This window comes from Mustela putorius, unplaced genomic scaffold, assembly GCF_011764305.1.
Source record: "Mustela putorius furo isolate JIRA1106 unplaced genomic scaffold, ASM1176430v1.1 tig00537275_pilon_pilon_pilon, whole genome shotgun sequence".
Lineage (NCBI taxonomy): Eukaryota > Metazoa > Chordata > Mammalia > Carnivora > Mustelidae > Mustela > Mustela putorius.
The window spans coordinates 999,285-1,020,810 of record NW_025422413.1 but is presented as its reverse complement, the minus strand read 5'-3'; the positions used below and the strand labels follow the sequence as shown (position 1 = coordinate 1,020,810).

At 38.8% G+C, this 21,526-nt stretch overlaps 1 protein-coding gene across 7 annotated transcripts in view; it reads right to left on the bottom strand.

The window, feature by feature from the left end:
- PSD3 (pleckstrin and Sec7 domain containing 3) overlaps positions 1-21,526 on the bottom strand; it is a 624,510-nt gene that overhangs the window by 86,360 nt on the left and 516,624 nt on the right. For all 7 annotated transcript variants that reach the window (XM_004775730.3, XM_004775734.3, XM_004775732.3 and 4 more), the window contains one exon: positions 12,496-12,566. In XM_004775730.3, the coding sequence (XP_004775787.1) occupies positions 12,496-12,566 (71 nt within the window). The remainder of the gene's footprint in view (positions 1-12,495; positions 12,567-21,526) is intronic.

The following is a 21,526-nucleotide window of genomic DNA, read 5'->3' as shown; positions in this document are numbered from 1 at the left end:
GAGAGTGTGAGCCAGAGACCAAGCACGACCATTGTGGAGGGGCAGGAGAGGGAGAAGTAGACTCCCTACTGAGCAGGGACCTTGATGCAGGACTTGTTCCTAGGACCCTGGATTCAACCTGAGCTGAAGGCAGATGCTTAACCAACTGAGACACTAAGGTACCCTAAAGAAGAGTTTTAAAGAAGAATTAATCAATTCTTCTCAAGTTCTTTCCAAAAATTGAAGAGGAGGGAACAGTTTTTGTTTTTGTTTTTGTTTTTTAAGATTTTATTTATTTGACAGACAGAGATGACAAGCAGGCAGAGAGGCAGGCAGAGAGAGAGGGGGGAAGGACACTCCCTGCTGAGCAGAGAGCCAGATGTGGGGCTCGATCCCAGGACCCTGGGATCATGACCTGAGCCAAAGGCAGAAGCTTTAACCCACTGAGTCACCCAGGCACCCCAGGAGGGAATAGTTTTAACTCATTTATGAGACCAGCATTAACCTGATACCAAAACCAGAAAAAGATACATAGGAAAATGCAAAAATCCAACAGAATACCAGCAAACCAAATCCAATATTTCATCAAAAGGAGTACACACTGTGACCACGTGAGATCTAGTCCTAGGATGTAAAGATAATACCATATATGAAAATCAATTAATGTGATAATCATATTAACAGAAAAAGGATATAAGCCAGATGATTATCTCAATAGATGCAGAAAAATCATTTAACATTCAAGACTTTTTTGTGATAATATTAAACAAAGAATAAAAGGAAATTACCTTACTATAATAAAAGTCATATATGAAAAACTCACAGCTTACATCATATTCAATGGTGAAAAACTGAATGTTTTTCTTCTAAGAACAGAAATTAGAAGCTCATTTTCACCTCTTCTATTCAATACAGTACTGAAGTCCTACCTGGAATGGGTGAGAAAAATAACTAAAAGGCTTCCAAACTGGAAAGGAAAAAGTAACACTATCTGTTCACAGATTTCATGACCTTATAAACAGGAAACTCTAAAGATTCCACAAAACAAAACAAAACAAACACCTGTTAGAACTAAGAAACCTATTGAGCAATGTTGCAGGATACAAAATTGACATGTAAAAATCAGTTGCATTTCTATATACCAATAATGAACAATCCTGAAAGGAAATTAAGAAAACACTTCCACTTACAATAGCATCAAAAATAAATAAATAAATAAATAAATAAATAAATAAATAAATAAAATGCTTAGGAAGACTAAACTTAATGGAGGGGAAAACCTTATACACTGAAAAAAGAAAACATTGCTAAAAGAAATTCAAGACACAAATAAATGGAAGACATCTCATGTTCATGGATTTGAAGACAATACTGTTAAAATGTTCCTATTCCAGAGGGGAGAAGTCAAGATGGCAGAGAAGTAGCAGGCTGAGACTACATCAGGTAGCAGGAGATCAGCTAGATAGCTTATTAAACCATTGCGAACACCTACAAAACCAACAGGAGATCAAAAAGAAGAGCAACAATTCTAGAAACAGAAAATCGACCACTTTCTGAAAGGTAGGACTGGCAGAGAAGTGAATCCAAAGTGACGGGAAGAGAGACTGCAGGGGGAGGGGCCGGCTCCCGACAAGCGGCAGAACAACAATAATACAATAATAGTAGGGGACTTTAACACTCCCCTCACTGAAATGGACAGATCATCCAAACAAAAGATCAACAAGGAAATGACACACTGGACCAGATGGACATCACAGACATATTCAGAACATTTCATCCCAAAGTGACAGAATACACATTCTTCTGAGTGCACATGGAACATTCTCCAGAATAGACCACATCCTGGGTCATAAATCAGGTCTCAACCAGTATCAAAAGACTGGGATCATTCCCTGTGTATTTTCAGACCACAATGCTCTGAAGCCAGAACTCAATCACAAGAGGAAATTTGGAAAGAACCCAAATACATGGAGACTAAATAGCATTCTTCTAAAGAATGAATGGGTAAACCAGAAAATTAAAGAAGAATTGAAAAAAATTCATGGAAACAAATGGTAATGAAAACACAATGGTTCAAAATCTGTGGGACACAGCATGGCAGTCCTGAGAGGAAAATATACAGCAATACAAGCCTTTCTCAAGAAACAAGAAAGGTCTCAAATACAGAACCTAACCCTACACCTAAAGGAGCTGGAGAAAGAACAACAGAAAAAGCCTAAACTCAGCAGGAGAAGTGAAATAATAAAGATCAGAACAGAAATCAATGAAATAGAAATCCCCCCAAAAACACAACAAAAACAAAACAAAACCATAGAAATCAATGAAACTAGGAGCTGGTTCTTTGAAAGAATTAATAAGATTGATAAACCCCTGGCCAGACTTATCAAAAAGAAAAGAGAAAGGACCCAAATAAATAAAATCATGAATGAAAGAGGAGAGATCACAACCAACACCAAAGAAATACAAACAATTATAAGAACATATTATGAGTAACTCTATGCCAAAAAATCTGACAATCTGGAAGAAATGGATGCATTCCTAGAGACATATAAACTACCACAACTGAACCATGAAGACATAGAAAACCTGAACAGATCCATAACCATTAAGGAGATTGAAACAGTCATCAAAAATCTCCAAACAAACGAAAGCCCAGGGCCAGATGGCTTCCCGGGGGAATTCTACCAAACATATAAAGAAAAATTAATTCCTATTCTCCTGAAACTGTTCCAAAAAATAGAAATGGAAGGAAAACTTCCAAACCCATTTTGTGAGGCCAGCATCACCTTGATCCCATGTGGGAAGCCGCAATAAGGCTTGAGACGAGGACCAAACCAGGCCCTGACCTGTGCCTTCTTTAAAGTCCGAATAACCTAAAAAAAAGGTTTAGGACAGGAAAAATTGAGTAGCACCGAGAAAGGGTCTGTGCTATGTGTTGTGCGCTCGCCTACGTGACTTCCCACATGCTTGCTAAACAAATGAGAACAATTTCGTTGGGGTCAAAAGTTCGTTGCTGGTCCTTGCTGCCCCAGAACTACTCATAAATTACTTTCAGGTTTGCTGTTATCAATACAGAACAATTTTACTAGCATCAGCCGTTTGGTGTGATGAGGTCTACTTATTATGGGAACTCAGGGTTGTTTAACTAGGTACAGATGTACTGCTTCTCCTAACACTATATATATGGCCTTCGTGCTTTGAATAAACTTGGCACTGTTGGACATCCTCCTCAGTGCTCCTCCTGCTCCCATCTCTTTGTCTCTTAAGTTCTTTTCACCATCCTCTTACCCTCACGTTCCTGGTCGATTTGTCGTGCCGGTTGCGACAAGTGGTGCCCAAACAGGGACCTGAGCACATTTCAAGGGAGCACGCATATACAGGCAAGTAGTTGCCAGCAATCAGGTAAGAGAAGCCCAGGTTGACGGGCGACAGCAGGAGTAAAATAATATGGGGCAATTGCAGTCTATGGAACAGGATCCTTTTGTTATGGCATTGCAGGCCCTTTTAAAGCAGAAAGGGTCTAAGCACTCAAAGAAGGCCTTACAGCAAAACAGGATCCTTTTGTTATGGCATTGCAGGCCCTTTTAAAGCAGAAGGGGTCTAAGCACTAAAGAAGGCCTTACAGCAATTTTCTGGTGTGGTGTCTGATCTTTCTCCTTGGTTCCCTAAAGGAGGAACAGTAAATTTACAAATTTGGCAGAAAGGGAAAGAGATGAAAAATCAGTTGAGAATTAGAGGACCATGTGTTTGCCCTGAAGGAACCATGAAAGTTTGGGAAGATATTCGAGAGGCTTTAGATCTGCAACATTCTATAGAATTAACCTCTATAGCTTCTCATGATTCTCTTTGTAATTTGGCCATAGATGAATTGGAGAATGAGTATGAACATCTCAGTGCAGGTATTTCTCCTGAGTTAGTTGCTGGCCTCACCGATTCTCATTCGATTCTTTTGATACTCCTGGAGATGGAGTGCCTCTGAACTACGATAAAGAAGTATTCCTTGCCTCTGCCCCTGTAGGCCCAAGCCATTCTGTTTGTCAGCCAGAGTATCCCCACTTTGGAAAAAGTTTCGAGTCTATTGGGGTTCAAACAGCCTTGATGACACATAGACGAACTCAGACTGAAACCCTTAAGATTTCTACACCTAAGGACTCGAGTGTAGGGTTTCCAGTAATGCAGCATCCTCAATCTGGCAAACCCTACAGAGATGGGGAGCCTATGCCTAAAAGTATGTTTCCCGTGAGTCCAAGACAACTTCCTGAAGGAGCTGAACTGCTAAAAACTACACCGCTACAGCAGACACTTTATCAAGCCCAACAAGCAGGAGAGGATACTTCTGCATTTTCCGCTTACCCTGTGACACAACTGCCTGATGGCCAAAGGGCTTATGATACTGTAAATTTTAAAATACTAAAAGAAATTAAGGCGGCCACTTCACAATATGGGCCTATTGCTCCATATACCTTGTCCCTACTGGATAGTGTAGGTTTAAAAGCCTTGTGCCCTGGAGACTGGAAAGTCATAGCACAGGCATGTTTGTCAGGGGGAAATTATCTTTTATGGAACACAGTTCTTTGAAAGGGCCCCTGGAATGGATCCATTTAGCACTACATCAACTGCATATTATTACGGGACAAATAGAATTGTTAACACAACTGATCACTAGGGGTCGCCAGCGAATTGTTCATATCACAGGTAAAGAACCTGATTTTTTAAATTTTACCAATGTTAACTGTTGATCATGTGCAGACATTATTCAAATTTAACCTTGATTGGCAGATAGCTCTTTCTAATTACCCAGGACAACTTCGATATCATTTACTAGCAGATAAGTTATTACATTTCTTTTCTACCATTTCTATTGTAATAAATGATCCTATTCAGGAAGTCCCCTCGCTTCTGCTATTAATGTTTTTGTAGATGCTGATAAAAGGACATATTGGCATTTATAAATCTTCTCATTCGGGTCATGAGTCTTTTTGAGCATTTTATGCCACTAAGTCTGTACAGAGAGCTGATTTAAAAGCAGTACATTTAGCCCTGGAGAAATTTTCTGAACCATGTAACTTATACAGTGATAGCCATTACGTAGCACATGCCGTTCCATTGTTACCAACTGCTTATATTCTTACTAATGATGAACTTTTTCATCTCTTTACAAGTATTCAATGTTTGCTGCAAAAAAGAGTTAATCCTATTTATATCACTCCTATTCGGTCACATACTAACTTCCCTGGACCTTTAACTGAGGGCAATGCTATTGCAGATGCATTAACTCACATACAATTGGTGTTAACCACTAAGTTTGAGCAAGCCGCTCAAAGTCACACTCGATTTCATCAAAATGCAGCTGCTCTGTGTAAACAATTTTGATTAACTAGAGAAGAAGCTCGACAAATAGTTAAGAGCTGCTCCACTTGCCCTATTCATCATCCCCAACCAACTTATGCTGTGAATCCTCAAGGCGTAATGCTTGTGGCAAATGGATGTAACTATTTTTCCCCATTTTGGAAGACTTAAGTATCTCCATATTTCTATTGATACCTTTTCTGGATTTTTACATGCTACAGCACACTCTGGGGAATCCTTTACTGACTTTCAAAATCATTTGCTTTCAGCATTTGCTACTCTGGGCACCCCAAAAGTAATAAAGATGGATAATGGGACTGCCTATACATCTCAAGCTTTTCAAACCTTTTGGGCCATTTTCGACATAGCATATTCTATAGGTATCCCATATAATTCTCCGGGTCAAGCCATTGTTGAACATGCAAATAGCACTCTTAAATCTTACCTTAAAAAATTAAAAGAGGGGGAGCTATGACAGGGAAAGTGAAATATTCCCCACATATCCATTTAACTTTAACCCTGTATGTTTTAAATTTTTAAAATGTGGATGATATTGGTCAGATAGCGGCTGAGTGCTTTTGGCATCCTGATTTTTCTCCACTTCCATTCGCCCAGTGGAAAGATCCTTTGACCAGAGTATGGAAAGGTCCAGACTCAGTGCTCAATAAGGGGCGAGGGTTTGTTTGTATTTTTCCACAGGATGAAGACACCCCATGCTGGATGCCAGAGAGATGGTGCCGAATCCTCACGTCTCCAACAGAGGATGGCTCGCCTCACGTTGAACGGCCAGAACGTAAGGAGAAGAAGACGTCTCCCCCCTTACAGCCGGAGGGATGTTTCGTGCAGAACTCTGGAAACTGGTTGCTGCCCTGGGACCAATCAGAGTGCAAATAGCCAGAAATGGTTATACTGCCACAAAAGACTTCAATCTGACTTTGCAGGCCTGTGTTCCTAGACCTTTTTTACTGGTAGTGGGCTTGGGATCAATAGTTCTCACCTCTTTCCAAGGGGGACATCTATTGTATAATACTCATTGTGACCATTGTTACAATGAATATTATATGACAACAATAACAATGAATATTCATGACGACAAATTGTCTACCTGTGTCCCTTCCTTCGTCAGGCACAGATCCCATTATAGTGTTTGTAACTGTGCAACCTCCATATGTTATTACCTGTGGAAGTGGAAGTACCTTGGTATGCTAATTATAGTTATCAGTTTGCCTTTGAATTGCAGTTGCAGCTCAAATGAGTCAAACATTTTCTGGGTCTATTGATAGCAGGAATAGCAGCACTAGTAACACTCATTCTGGTTGTTTACTAGACTCCTTGTTATATTACCTGCTTTTGTTTTAATATGGTGCATTGTACAGATTTGTACTAGGACAGCAATGACTGCATGCTCAGGCTCAAACTCATATACTTGACTTATTTAAAAAACGAAGGGGGAGATGTGGGATGCCACAATTAGGCTTGAGACAAGGACCAAACAGGCCCTGACTTGTGCCTCCTTTAAAGTCCGAATAACCTAAAAAAAGGTTTAGGACGGGAAAAGTTGAGTAGCACTGAGAAAGGGTCTGTGCTATGTGTTGTGCGCTTGCCTATATGACTTCCCACATGCTTGCTAAACAAATGAGAACAATTCGGTTGGGGTCAAAAGTTTATTGCTGGTCCTTGCTATCCTAGTACTGCTCATAAATTACTTTCAGGTTTGCTGTATCAATACAGAACAATTGTACTAGCATCAGCCGTTTGGCGTCACGAGGTCTGCTTCTAGTTAAATGTGAAACTTAGGGGAACTCAGGGTTGTTTAACTAGGCACAAGTGTATTGCTTCTCTTGTCACTATATATATGGCCTTCGTGCTTTGAATAAACTTGGCACTGTTGGACATCCTCCTCAGTGCTCCTCCCGCCCCCATCTTTGTCTCAAGTTCTTTTCACCATCCTCTTACCCTCACGTTCCTGGTCGATTTGTTGCACCGGCCGCGACAATCCCAAAACCAGAGAAGGATGCCATCAAAAAAGAATTACAGACCAATATCCTTGATGAACACAGATGCGAAAATTCTCACCAAAATACTAGCCAATAGGATCCAACAGTACATTGAAAGGATTATTCACCTAGACCAAGTAGGATTTATTCTAGGGCTGCAAGGTTGGATCAACATCTGCAAATCAATCAATGTGATACAATACATAAATAAAAGAAAGAACAAGAACCATATGATACTCTCAATAGATGCTGAAAAGCATTTGACAAAGTACAGTATTCTTTCCTGATCAAAACTCTGCAAAGTGTGGGGATAGAAGGTACATACCTCAGTATCATCAAAGCCATCTATGAAAAACCCACTGCAAATATCATTCTTAATGGAGAAAAACTGAGCATTTCCGCTAAGGTCAGGAACATGGCAGGGATGTCCATTATCACCACTGTTATTTAACATAGTACTAGAAGTCCTAGCCTCAGGCATCAGACAACAAAAAGAAATTAAAGGCATCCAAATGGGCAAAGAAGTTAAACTCTCACTCTTTGCAGATGGTATGATACTTTATGTGGAAAGCCCAAAAGACTCCACTCCAAATCTGCTAGAACTTGTACAGGAATTCAGTAAAGTGTCAGGATATAAAATCAATGCACACAAATCAGTTGCATTTCTTTACACCAACAACAAGACAGAAGAAAGAGAAATTAAGGAGTCAATCCCATTTACAATTGTACCTCAAACCATAAGACACCTAGGAATAAACCTAACCAAAGAGGCAAAGAATCTGTACTCAGAAAATTATAAGTAATCATGAAAGAAATTGAGGAAGACACAAAGAAATGTAAAAATGTTCCATGCTCCTGGATTGGAAGCAAAAGTATTGTGAAAATGTCCATGCTACCTAAATCAATCTAATTTTATGCATTTAATGCAATTCCTATCAAAATCCCATCCATTTTTTTTCAAAGAAATGGAACAAAGAATCCTAAAATTTGTATGGAACCAGAAAAGACCTTGAATAGCCAGAGAAATATTGAAAAAGAAAGCCAAAGTTGGTGGCATCACAATTCTGGACTTCAAGCTCTATTACAAAGCTGTCATCATCAAGACAGTATGGTACTGGCACAAAAACAGACACATAGATCAATGGAACAGAATAGAGAGCCCAGAAATAGATCCTCAATTCTATGGTTAACTAATCTTTGACAAAGCAGGAAAGAATATCCAATGGAATAAAGACAGTCTCTTCAACAAATGGTGTTGGGAAAATTAGACAGCCACATGCAGAAAATGAAACTGGACCATTTCCTTACACCACACACGAAAATAGACTCGAAATGGATGAAGGACCTCAATGTGAGAAAGGAATCCATCAAAATCCTTGAGGAGAACACAGGCAGCAACCTCCTCGACCTCAGCTGCAGCAACTTCTTCCTAGGAATATCGCCAAAGGCAAGGGAAGCAAGGGCAAAAATGAACTGTTGGTACTTCATCAAGATCAAAAGCTTTTGCACAGCAAAGGAAACAGTTAACAAAACCAAAACTGACAGAATGGGAGAAGATATGTGCAAACAAGGTATCAGATAAAAGGCTAGTATACAAAATTTATAAAGAACTTATCAAACTCAACACCTAAAGAACAAATAATCCAATCAAGAAATGGGCAGAGGGCATGAATAGACATTTTCTGCAAAGAAGACATCCAGATGGACAAAAGACACATGAAAAAGTGCTCCGTATCACTTGGCATCAGGGAAATACAACTCAAAACCACAATGAGATACCACTTCACACCAGTCAGAATGGCTGAAATTAACAAGTCAGAAAATGACAGACATTGGTGAGGATGCAGAGAAAGGGAACCCTCCTATACTGTTGTTGGAAATGCAAGCTGGTGCAACCACTCTGGAAAACAGCACGGAGGTTCCTCAAAAAGTTGAAAATAGAACTACCTTATGACCCAGCAATTGCACGTATTTACCCTAAAGATACAAACGCAGTGATCCGATGGGGCATGTGCACCCGAATTCCAATAGTCAAACTATGGAAAGAATCTAGATGTCCATCAACAGACGAATGGATAAAGAAGATGTGGTGTATATATAGAATGGAATACTATGCAGCCATCAAAAGAAATAAAATCCTGCCATTTGCGACAACATGGATGGAACCTAGAGGGTATTATGCTTATCAAAATAAGTCAATCGGAGAAAGACAACTATCATATGATCTCCCTGATATGAGGAAGTCGAGAGGCAAGGTGGGGGGTTTGGGGGGTAGGAAAAGAGTAGATGAAACAAGATGGGATTGGGGGGGAGCAAACCATAAGAGACTCTTAATGTCACAAAACAAACAGGGGGGCCCGGTGTAGGGGGGTACGGAGAGGGTGGTGGGGCTATGTCATTGGGGAGGGTATGTGCTATGGTGGGTGCTGTGAAGTGTGCAAACCTGGTGATTTACAGATCTGTACCCCTGGGGTTAATAATATATGTTTTTAAAAAATTAAAAAATAAAAAAAATTTAAAAAATGTTCATATTCCTCAAAGTCACCTACAGATTCAATATACTTACCAAAATACCAATGGCATTTTTTATAGAAATAGAAAACCCACCCTAAGATTCATATGGAACTAGAAAGGATCCTGAATAGTCAAAACAATCTTGAGAAAGAACAAATTTAGAGGCTTCACATTTCCTGATTTCAAAATATATTACAAAGCTACAGTAATTAAAACATTATAGTATGGGCATAAGGACAGACATACAGACAAACTTAACAGAGAAGAGAACCCCAAAATAATCCTATGTGTATACAGTAAACTGATTTCCAACAGAGTGCCAACAGTATACAAGGGGGAAAAGATAATTCCTTTAACAAATGATACTGGGAAAATGGGTATCTGCATATGAAAGAATGACATTTCATCCTTATACCCTAAACAAAAGTTAACTCAGAATAAATTAAAGGCTCAAATGTAGACCTGACACTATAAAACTAGAAGAAAACAGCTGAGAAGTTTGTTGGCATTGACACTGGCAATGATTTCTTGAATATGATTCCAAAAGCACAGGCAGTAGAAGCAAAAATAAACAAGTGTGACTACACAAAAATAAAAATCTTCTGTACAGCAAAGGAAACAAGGGATTGAAAAGGCTACCTATAGAATGGGAGAAAGTATCTGAAAACCATATATACGATAAGGGGTTAACATCAAAATATGTAAGAAAGTCCTAAAACTCAATAGCAAAAAAACAAAACAAAAGAAAAACAAATCATCTGAATAAATTATGGGCGAAGGACTTGGAGAGACATTTCTACAAAGACAGCATTCATATGGCCAACTGGTATGTGAAAAGATGCTTGACATCACAAATCATCAGGAAAATGTAAATCAAAACTACAATGAGATATCGCCTCAGACCTATTAGGAAGACCATTATTAAAAACAAAACAAAACAAAAAAACAGATGATAAGAAATGCTAACATGCATGTGGAGAAATTAGAACTCCTGTGCATTGTTGGTGGGAACTGAAAATAATTCAGCCACTATGGAAAATAGTACAGATGTTCTTTACAAAATAAATAGAACTACGATATGATGCAGTGATCCCACTTCTGTGTTACCTTTGTCAATGGTAACTGAATCAGGATATCAAAAAAAGATTTGCACTCCCTGTTTACTTCAGCATTATTTACAATGACCAAGAGGTGGAAACAACATAAAGATCTATGCATGAATGAATGAAGAAAGAAAATGAAGTAAAAAATAGACTATTATTTAGCCATTAAAAAAAGAAGGGAATTCTGTCATAGACTACAAAATGGATGAACCTTCATCATATTATGTTAAATGAAATCAGCCAGTCACTGAAAGACAAATATACTATGCATTTCCACTTACATGAAATAGCCAAACTCAGAAAAAGAAGGTAGAATAGTGGTTGCCAGGGGTTGGGGAGAGGGGTAGTGGGAGAATTGCTGTTTACTTGGTATCTGTCATGCAAGATGGAAAATTTCTAGAGATCTATTGTACAACACTGTGCTGACAGTTAATACTATCTACTGTGCACTTAAAAATTGAGGGTTATGTGTTTTTTATCACCATTAAAAAAATGACTTTTCGGGGCACCCAGGTGGCTCAGTGGGTTAAAGCCTCTGCCTTTGGCTCAGGTCATGATCCCAGAGTCCTGGGATGAAGCCCCACATTGGGCTCTCTGCTCAGCAGGGAGCCTGCTTCCTCCTCTCTCTCTGCCTGCCTCTCTGCCTGCTTGTGATCTCTGTCTGTCAAATAAATAAATAAAATCTTTAAAAAAAAAATGACTTTTCCTATCAGTCATCATTGAGGGCAGTGTTGTTATTGCCTTGCTGTCTGTTTGCCTGAATTCCAAGCAGCCCTTCAAAGTTAGAGCTGGAATCCTGTTTGGCCCTGGGAAGGGGTGGACCTCATTCCAGTCAACATACAAATTTCTCATGTTTACACACACAGAGCTAGGGAAGTAGAAGCTCCAGGGATTACTTTTCAAAGGCAGAACATACAAACTTGATCCTAAACAGATTTCCAGATTCTGGGATTTAGAAGAAAGGATCCAGGTAGGAAATGGTCCAGTTAAAAACTTCCCCAGATAATTTGGATTATATAAGTACCAACGCTTCAGGACTTGACTGAGGTGTGTTTCTAGATTTAGGTAAGATTTAAATGAAGGCAAATAATTAAATAAAGATATTCTATTACATAGTGTTAGTCAAAGAGATAAATGAAGGATCTAACTAATCTATAGTATAAATAACCAAGAAACAAGTGCTGCCACAGGACTGTACCTACACAGACCATTTGCAGTCTAACCTATATTCAAAATTTCTAACGGAACACAAATGGAACACAGCTCTGATCACACACATTTATATTTATATTTAATAATACTATAACATATATATCATCAAATATTTTGTGTATAAAATACTTTATATAATATATATAATTATACACATATAATTTCTAGAATAATTTTTAACCAGAAACAACAACAACAAAAATGAACAAGGAATTTAGACATCAATTAAGTAATTTTTTGGGTGTTCGATGTAGGCTCTTTGTACAAAGTAAATATTTTGTGGGTACCTTGTCAAATTATTTCATAAAGTTTTATGGGCTTCATTTTTAATTTATGTTTACCTTTTGCAAGTAAAGGACTGTTCCTTTTAGTACAGCATAAAAAGTTTTCCATCCTCGCTTTCCTCTTGGAGCTAGAAAGGGGAAAAAAATGGAAAATTTTATTTGACAGAAAACAGCATTTTAGAAAGAGTCAAAATGATCAACATGGTGATTGTGTTTCAATGTTCCCGGTTTATTAACTTCCAAAATTAGTAATAATGAGAACTAAAATTTTCTTGAGACTTTAACAAAAACAGGCAATATTCCAAAAATGTCCTCCATGTACTATCTCTCTTAATCCTCCCAATAATCCTGCGAGACAGGTACTATGACTCTTGTCTTTTTATAAAACTGAAGCACAGAAAGTAATCCACTAATGGTCACACAACTAGAAAGAGAAGAGAACAAGAATCTGGAAGCCAGGAAGCATGGCTCTATAGACATGACTTAAGGACTGGGAAAGCAAAGAGGCATTTTGGAAGTATATATTAATCTAAGAGAAAGCTTAGAAGGCTCATGTAACAGATCATCTCAGCTTTTCAAAGTTTCTAGAAATCATTAAAATCTCAGAATATAAAAGAACTCCTCTTGGCATTTCCCCTCAATACCCACCAACTGGATTATAACTTTAGATATTATTATTCCTATGGCAACCTGTGGTAACTCATTGCAGATCTTGCCACACTGTAACAGTATTTTTGTTAAAGTGTCACTTTTCAGGGGATTATGAATGAAGTGAGAGCAGGTACCCTTCATTTCTATAATTCACAATACCTGGCAATGTGTAAGGCAGACATTAGGTACCCTCATAAAAATTCTCCAAATTAATTTTCTTCCAGAAGTCCTTATATTATTTTTGTTTATATTTTCTTGGAGTAAAAAGTAGAATTTCTTAACTGACTTATGTATACTTTTATAGACTATCCTAAAGCAAAAGCACAGATTAGCGAACACATTTTACTATCCAATCTTAATCCTAATTAAAATAATGTAACTGGAAAATGTTATTACCTGAATGTCATTTTTCTTTTTCTTTAAAGATTTTATTTACATATTTGACAGAGAGAGAGAGAGAGACAGCAAGAGGGAACACAAGCAGGGGAAGTGGGAGAGGGAGAAGCAGGCTTCCTGCTGAGCAGGGAGCCCAATGCGGGGCTCGATCCCAGGACCCTGAGATCATGACCTGTGAAGGCAGATGCTTAATGACTGAGCCACCCAGGAACCCCTGAATGCCATTTTTCTAAACATGTCTATCCAAATAGGTAGAGAGGACCACTTATTCTTATTCCTCCATCAACCATTTGGCTGCCTTTATGTTGTCTTAACTTGGATACCTAATTAAATTAGGAAATGTATTTTCTTAAGAAAATCCTTTAAATCTCCTTTGACTGAAGACTCAAAAATTCTTTCCTTCTTCATCTATATTTTGGGGAACAGTCTGAAAAAAACAGGTGTTAATGCTTCTTCACATATCATTATAAACACTCTTTAATCCCCTTGCCATGTTTCCCCTATTGAACCACCCCACCCCTGTCTAGTATTCATCAGTTTGTTCTCTAGAGTTAAGAATATTGTTCCTTGGTTTGTCTCTCTTTTTTCCTTTAATAATTGCTTAGTTCCTTGGTTTGTCTTTTTTCCTTTAATAATTGTTTTGTTTCTTAAATGGCACATGTGAGTGAAATCATGCGGTATTTGTCTTTCTCTGACTGGTTTATTTTGCTTAGCATTATACACTCTACCTCCACCCATGTTGTTGCATATCGCAGGATTTAATTCTTTTTATGGCTGAGTAATACTTCATTGCGTATATATACCACATCTTCTCTACCAACTAATCTGTTGATGGAACACTTGGGCTGCTTCTGTAGTTTGGCTATTGTAAATAATGCTGCAATCAATATAGGGGACATGTATCTCATTGAATCAGTGTTGTTATGTGTTTTGGGTAAATACCCAGTACTGTGTTCATTAGATTATAGGGTAGTTCTGTCTTTTATTTTTAGAGGAAGCTCCATACTATTTTTCACAATGGGAGCACCTGTCTGCATTCTGTGCAGTGCAGAAAGGTTCCTTTTTCTCCACATCCTTGCCAACACCTGTTGTTTCTTATGTTGTTGATTTTAGCCATTTTGACAGGTGTGAGGTGATATCATATTATAGTTTTACACCCTATGTCCTACTCATTAGATGCTTAGTACATTTATATTGAAAATAATTACTGATAGATGTGTTATTGCCATTTAGTTATTTACTTTGTGGTTATTCTTGTAGTTTTTCTCCTATCTTTCTTCTCTTGTTCTCTTTCCTGGTTTGCTGGCTTTCTTTAGTGAAATACTTGGATATCTTTCTTGTTATTCTTTGCTTATTTTTACTGGTTTTTTATTTGTGGCTACCATTGATTTATATGTAATATCTTCTGCATATAGCAGTCCATGCTATGCTGACGGTTGCTTAAGTTGGAACCCATTCTTTACTTCTCTCATCCTCATGTTTTAGGTATATGGTATCGTATTTTACATCATTTTGTGAATCCCTTGGCTGGTTTTTACAGATATACTTACTTATACCTTTTGTGTTTCCTACTTCTCCTACTCTTACTATGGCTTTTCCTTTCCTTTCCACTCAAAGGATCCCTTCTAATACTTCTTATAGGGTTGGTTTAGTTGTCATGAACTACTTTATTTTTTCATTTTTCTGAGAAAATTTATCTGTCATTCTGTTCTTTTTAAAAAATTTTAAATTCAATTAATTAACATATAATGTATTATTAATTTCAGACACAGAGATCAGTGATTCATCAGTCTTATATAATACCCAGGGCTCACTATATCTTGCGCCCCCCTGAAGGTCCATCCCCCAGTTACCCCATCCCCTCATCTCCCTACCCTCCAGCAACCCTGTTTATTTCCTATAGTTAAGAGTCTCTTATAGTTTGTCTCCCTCTCTGATTTCGTCTTCCCTCCCTTCCACTATGATCCTGTTTTGTTTCTTAAATTCCACATGAGATAATATGATAACTGTCTTTCTGTGATTGACTTCTTTTGCTTAGCATAGTCCTCTTTAGTCCATCCATGTCATTGCAAATGACAAGATTTCATTTTGATGAAATCATTGATGGCTGAGTAGTATTCCATTGTATATATACATATACTCTACATCTTCTTTATCCATTCATCTGTCACTTTGTTCTGAATGACAGTCTTGTTGGATAGAATATTCTTGGCTGAAGATTTTTCCCTTACAGCACTTTGAATATATCATGCCACTGTCTTCTGGCCTGTAAAGTTTCTACTGAAAAACAACTGATTGCTTAGCAGATTTCCCTTATAAGAAATGTCTTCTTTTCTCTTGGTGCTTTAAAAGTTTTTTTTTTTTTTCTCTACCACTATTTGCCATTTTAATTACTATGTGTCTTGGTGTGGACCTCCTTGCATTGATTTTGTTGGGGTAACCTCTGTGCCTCCTGGATATGGATCTCTTCTTCAGATTAGGGGAGTTCTCAGCTATTTCTTCAAATAAATAAATAAATAATAAATTCAAGTAAATTTTCTGTCCCCGTCTCTTTCTCTTCTTCTGTGATCCCTAAAATGTAAATGTTATTATGCTTGATATAACTGCTGAGTTCCCTAAATCTATTCTCATTTTTCATAATTTTTCCCCTCTCTTAGTTCAGCTTGATTACTTCCCATTTCTCTGTCTTCCAGGTTATTAATTTGTTCCTCTGAGTCCTCTAATTTGCTATTTATTCTATCAAGTGTACTTTAATTTCACTTATTGTCTTGCTGCTTCTTTTTTAATCTTTGTTCAGGGAATCACTGATGTCCTATTCTTTTCTCAAGTCCAGTGAGTATACTTATGATCATTACTTGAAGTTTTCTATCAGACACATCACTTATCTCCATTTTGCTTAGGTCTCTTGCTGTGGTTTTATCCTGTTGTTTCATTTGGGACATACTCTTCTGTCTCTTCATTTTTATCTATCTTTTCCATGTGTTAGGAAGTTAGTTCATTTCCTGCTCTTTAAGGTAATGGCCTTATGAAGAAGAGGTCTTACTGATGAGGGAGCAGGAGGCTGGCTGAGGACACAGCAAAAGCTGGCGCCTTGCACCCCCTCTTCTCCCGCTCCCCTCCATATGTGTAGCATTCCTCAGGCACCCCTGACTGCCATAAAACGATAAATAGTTAACTTGCAGAGATCGCAATCCTGTAGAACAGGAATCTCCCTTGCTCTACAAGATGTCCTAGAGACCTGAACAGGGAGGTTACCTTATCAATAGCACAGATTTCCAGAGGCAAATAACTCTTGGTTCCTGAAGCCCTAATGTCCCCCTCCCACCATAAACTGGAGGAGACTGGGGTAGAAAGGAATGTAAATGATAGCCGGATCATAATGCCCCACCAAGAATCCCCCATTATCTTGATGTTAGTGCCTGACCTAAAGACGACATTGATCAAGCCATAATGGCAAAGACTGCCCCCCGGCACCTTGTAGACCCTCCCTAGCATGTGAGAACTCTGTCGAAATCCCCCATTCCTTCACCACCTCCCCCACAACCGTGGGGTATATAACATGCCCACCTTCACAACCCGGGGCAGCAGCAGCTCTTCCTGCCCACGGGTCCTGTCCCCGTGCTTTAATAAACCACCATTTTGCACCAACGACGTCTTAAGAATTCTTTCTTAGTCGTCGGCTCCGAACCTCCTCACCCCACCGAACCTGACTTAGGTTCTGGGACTTCATCATTTTAATGTCCTACAGTGCAGTGACCCTCCTCTACAGGACTTGACACCTTAAGGAGCATCTCCTGTGTGTGTTGTGTGTGCCCTGCTGTTGTGTCCTGTGTCCTGGCTGCTTTATCCTTCAGTGTGGCTGGTTGCAGAGGCTTCTTTGCCTTTTGTGGGCAGTGTTTGGTCCTCAGCCAAGTGGTGCACATTTTAAGAGGTGTGCATGGGTCTGCTTGCACAAGGAGACCTGCCACTATCATCAGAACTGAGGCTAGATCAGGAGATGTGGTGTTGGCTTGATTTGCACCATTCTTCTGGGGGAGGGGTACTGTAGCCCAGGACTGAGGCAAGCATGATGGGCAAGGGCAGATCCACCATAGTGTAGGGAGAAGGGGCTTGGTGTAAGCAAGTTTGGTGTCAAAAGATGGGAGGGTGGTTATAAATTCTCAGTGTGGGTGAGGAAGGTTATTTTGATTCTTCCTGGATGAATCTTGATATCTTTGTTAAAGGACTCAACTTTCCTAAGATAAAGGGGGATTAAAAACTGGTTTACCTATAGGGGTAGCACAGATTGGGGAAAGGGGATTACCTTGAAGTTTAACTCTATATGAATATTTAAAAATAAAAATAAAAATAAAGAATAAACTAAACTAAAATTAAATTAAATAAAAAAAATTTAAAAATAGAAAAGCAAAAGAATAACACAGGTATATGTATCAAAAATTTCAGGTTTAAAGGTTATTATGGAATCTGATGTACTGGACATCTCACTGTGATGGTAAATAGGTTAAAAAATTATCTATTAAAAAAACCCAGAATAGTGGGAATGAATTAAAAATAAAAGTTGTATCTATGAAGTAGTGGTGGTTGTTCTCTTGTCTTTTTTGTTGTTGGTGGTGGTTTTCTGGGGGAGGGGCCTGCCGCATGGTTTTTCAGGCATTGTTTCCTGAGTTAAGTACTCCTGTCCCCATCAAGGGGGTGGGCTCTGAGGAAACCGGTTTTTCAGGCTTTTGTTCTCTGGAGGTTTTTTTGTTTGTTTGTTCATTTGTTTCTTCTTTGGGATGGGAGAGGAATGCAAGTTAGGTATTTTTCTCTAATTTCACTGAATTCTAGAACTTTCAAAGGTATCCCTTGCTCCTGGCCATGAAATTCAGAGCTGAGTCATGACCCCTCTGTCTGCCCTCTCAGATGTGACCAGCCCAATGTTTTTGCATGGTACCAATGCTAATAGCAGCACTAATTATAGCAGAAGTAACACCACATACTGTTTTAAGCACTGTCTCAAAACTTAATGTGTATTAATAAAGCCTACAACTTTAAGAGGAAGCAATTATTATAATCTCTACTGATATGGAATCTGAGATCCCATCTAACCTGCAGTACTTTCTCCCCACAGTACTGGACACTTTTGCTCTGCTTTGTATGCAGGGGAAGACCAGTTGGGAAATGCATGGAAAGACCAGGGAAAGACCAAGACCAGTGCCCTGGTTAACTCTGAGATATAAGTTACATTCGAGCTATTTAAGAGCTGACTTAGCATGGACTCTGACTGATCAGGGAAAATACAGCCCAATAAGGACTGAAGGGACAGCCATGGTAAACAGTCTGTTCAACCGAACCAGTCCACATTCCTTGACTATCAGCCCTGGCTAGGGGACTGTTTCCTGACCACTGTAGGTTAAAATAAGGAACAAAAAAGGCCAAACAAATTTTTATGTTTATTATTCTATCTTTCTCTATCCCCCTTGCTTCCTCTCTCTCTCTCTCTCTCTCTCTCAGACACACACACACATACACACAGACACACACAGAACATACATTTCTGCAAAAGAGAAATTGGCAGTTGTTCCAAAGATGGGTGATAAGGGAACTATCATTAAATCTTCAGTATTACAAAACAGTTCTTGTTAATGTTCTCGTCTCATCTTCATTAAACATTTGAAGAAGGCTTTTTGGAAATACAAAATAACAATATCTTGGCTTCAATTACTGCCACTGATCTTCATAAAACAGTTAAATACATAACTAGGACCAAAAGCACAGATGGTTACCATTTTTTCATAGAGAGGAAGGAATCAGAAAATATTCCTGAGCAATAAAATATTAAGTAAAGAGTATTGCTGGATATATGCCAAAAAATAAATTATACACTTTTTAATCCACCAAAAGGTATAGGCTTCATGTAAAAGTTTGTATTTGCATGCTATACTCTTCAACTTTAATTTCTTCTGAATTAAACTGGGAACAAATTGTGGCTAAGATCTTACTATTCCAATTTTTCTATTTTATTCATAAAGCAGAGAATTTTTTCCTACATCAAAACTGATTCATCCTGTTTTTGGCCACTACTTGCTTTGGATTCCCTGATCATCAACTTTTGGATTTTATTCAAGTTTAATATGAGAAAGACTTAATATGTATAGAAAGACACAGTATGTACATTGTCTATTTTTTCTTTTAATACACTAATCTCTCCTGTATATTGGCTTGAAAAGCATTTTTCCACTGCCCCAGTAAAATGACAAAAATACCATCCACCCCCTTCCCCCCAAAAGAGTAGAAGTCAGTAAGCCATATCCATACTAATGAGAAAGAATTCTTGAGTTATGGCCTGAAGGCTAACACTGCAGGCCCTACCAGGTTTGGAACCAAAGGGACTATGAGAATTTTGCATAGAACCTTCAATTTCCTTGTTACTGGGCAAAGACGTTTAAAATATAATGCGATACCAGTGAGGGCATTCCAAAATAAACCCTCCCTGAACTTGGAAACAAAGATGTGCTCAGCAAAAGCTCTTCTATACTAGTACAATTGGGATACATTTATGACATATTTGTAAAAGGCATAAGACATTTTTAAAGCTGCTTTATTTCTCTAGTGACGCATCTGAAAATTTGGCAAAATCCTTAAATTATCTTCCTTACAGGATGAAGAGGTATCCTACCTTGCTTGGTAGAAGGCAAACTTAAATTCTACATCACTGAGGTAGGTGTGTGTGTGGTTTTTTTTTCTTTTAAAGATTTATTTATTAGAGAGAGAGAGAATGAATGAGCATGTGTTGCAGGGGGAGGAGAAGAGGGAGGATGGGAGACAAGCAGATTTCTGGCTGAGTGGGAAGTCCAACAGATGGCTCCATCCCAGGGGCCTGGGGTCACGGCCTGAACCAAAAGCAACCATTGGATGCTCAGCTGACTGAGCCACCTTGGTGATGAGGGAACAGAAGGCTGGCTGAGGACAAAGCAGAAACTGACACCCTGCAACCTTCCCCCACTCCCACTCCTGAGTGGGACATATGTGACATTCTTTAAGAATCTCCCACCTATCTTTTTTTCTTTTTTTTAAGATTTTATTTATTTATCAGAGAGAGAGAGGGAGAGAGAGTGAGCACAGGCAGACAGGATGGCAGGCAAAGGCAGAGGGAGAAGCAGGCTCCCTGCTGAGCAAGGAGCCCAATGTGGGATTCAATCCCAGGATGCTGGGATCACGACCTGAGCTGAAGGCAGCTGCTTAACCAACTGAGCCACCCAGGCGTCCATCTTCCACCTATCTTAATGTTAATACATTGCTAGAGGGAAAAATGACCTTGACAATATCAAGGCCTCAAGGCCTCTTTAGCATATTAAGGTTCTATTGAAACCTCCCTTTTCCTTACCTCCCAACCCCATCACATGTAACCTGCCACCCCTCACAACCCTGGGGCAGCAGGTCTCTGCCCACAGGTCCTGTCCCCGTGCTTTAATAAACCACTATTTTGCACCAAAGATGTCTCAAGAATTCTTTCTTGGTCATCCGCTCCAGACTCCACCCCACTGAACCTCACCTATATTCTAAAACTTCATCACTGGCATCCCTAAGGTGGCTGAAGATACAACACAGGCAGGCAGAGTTTGCTTTCTGTGACTGGTTTATAAAGGATTTGGACAGATTCATAAATGACAGCCCTACAAATCATTAAGTCAAGTTAAGGGTAATCCTTGTATAGTTATCCTTGATTTTCTTTCATAAATATCCTTGGGCACTACTAGAACTACTATTATATCTTCATGGAGCGTAAAGGCCAAGGGCAGGCCACCCAAAATGTGCCACTTTGGCATATCAGTTATTTTCAATAAAAGTTACTTAAGAAACAACCAATGCAAAGAAACAACCCATGGAATGGGAGAAGATAATCACAAATGACACTACAGACAAAGGGCTGATATCCAAGATCTATAAAGAACTCCTCAAACTCAGCACTCAAAAACCATAATCACGTCAAAAAATGTGCAGAAGACATGAACAGACACTTCTCCAATGAAGACATACAAATGACTAACAGATGCATGAA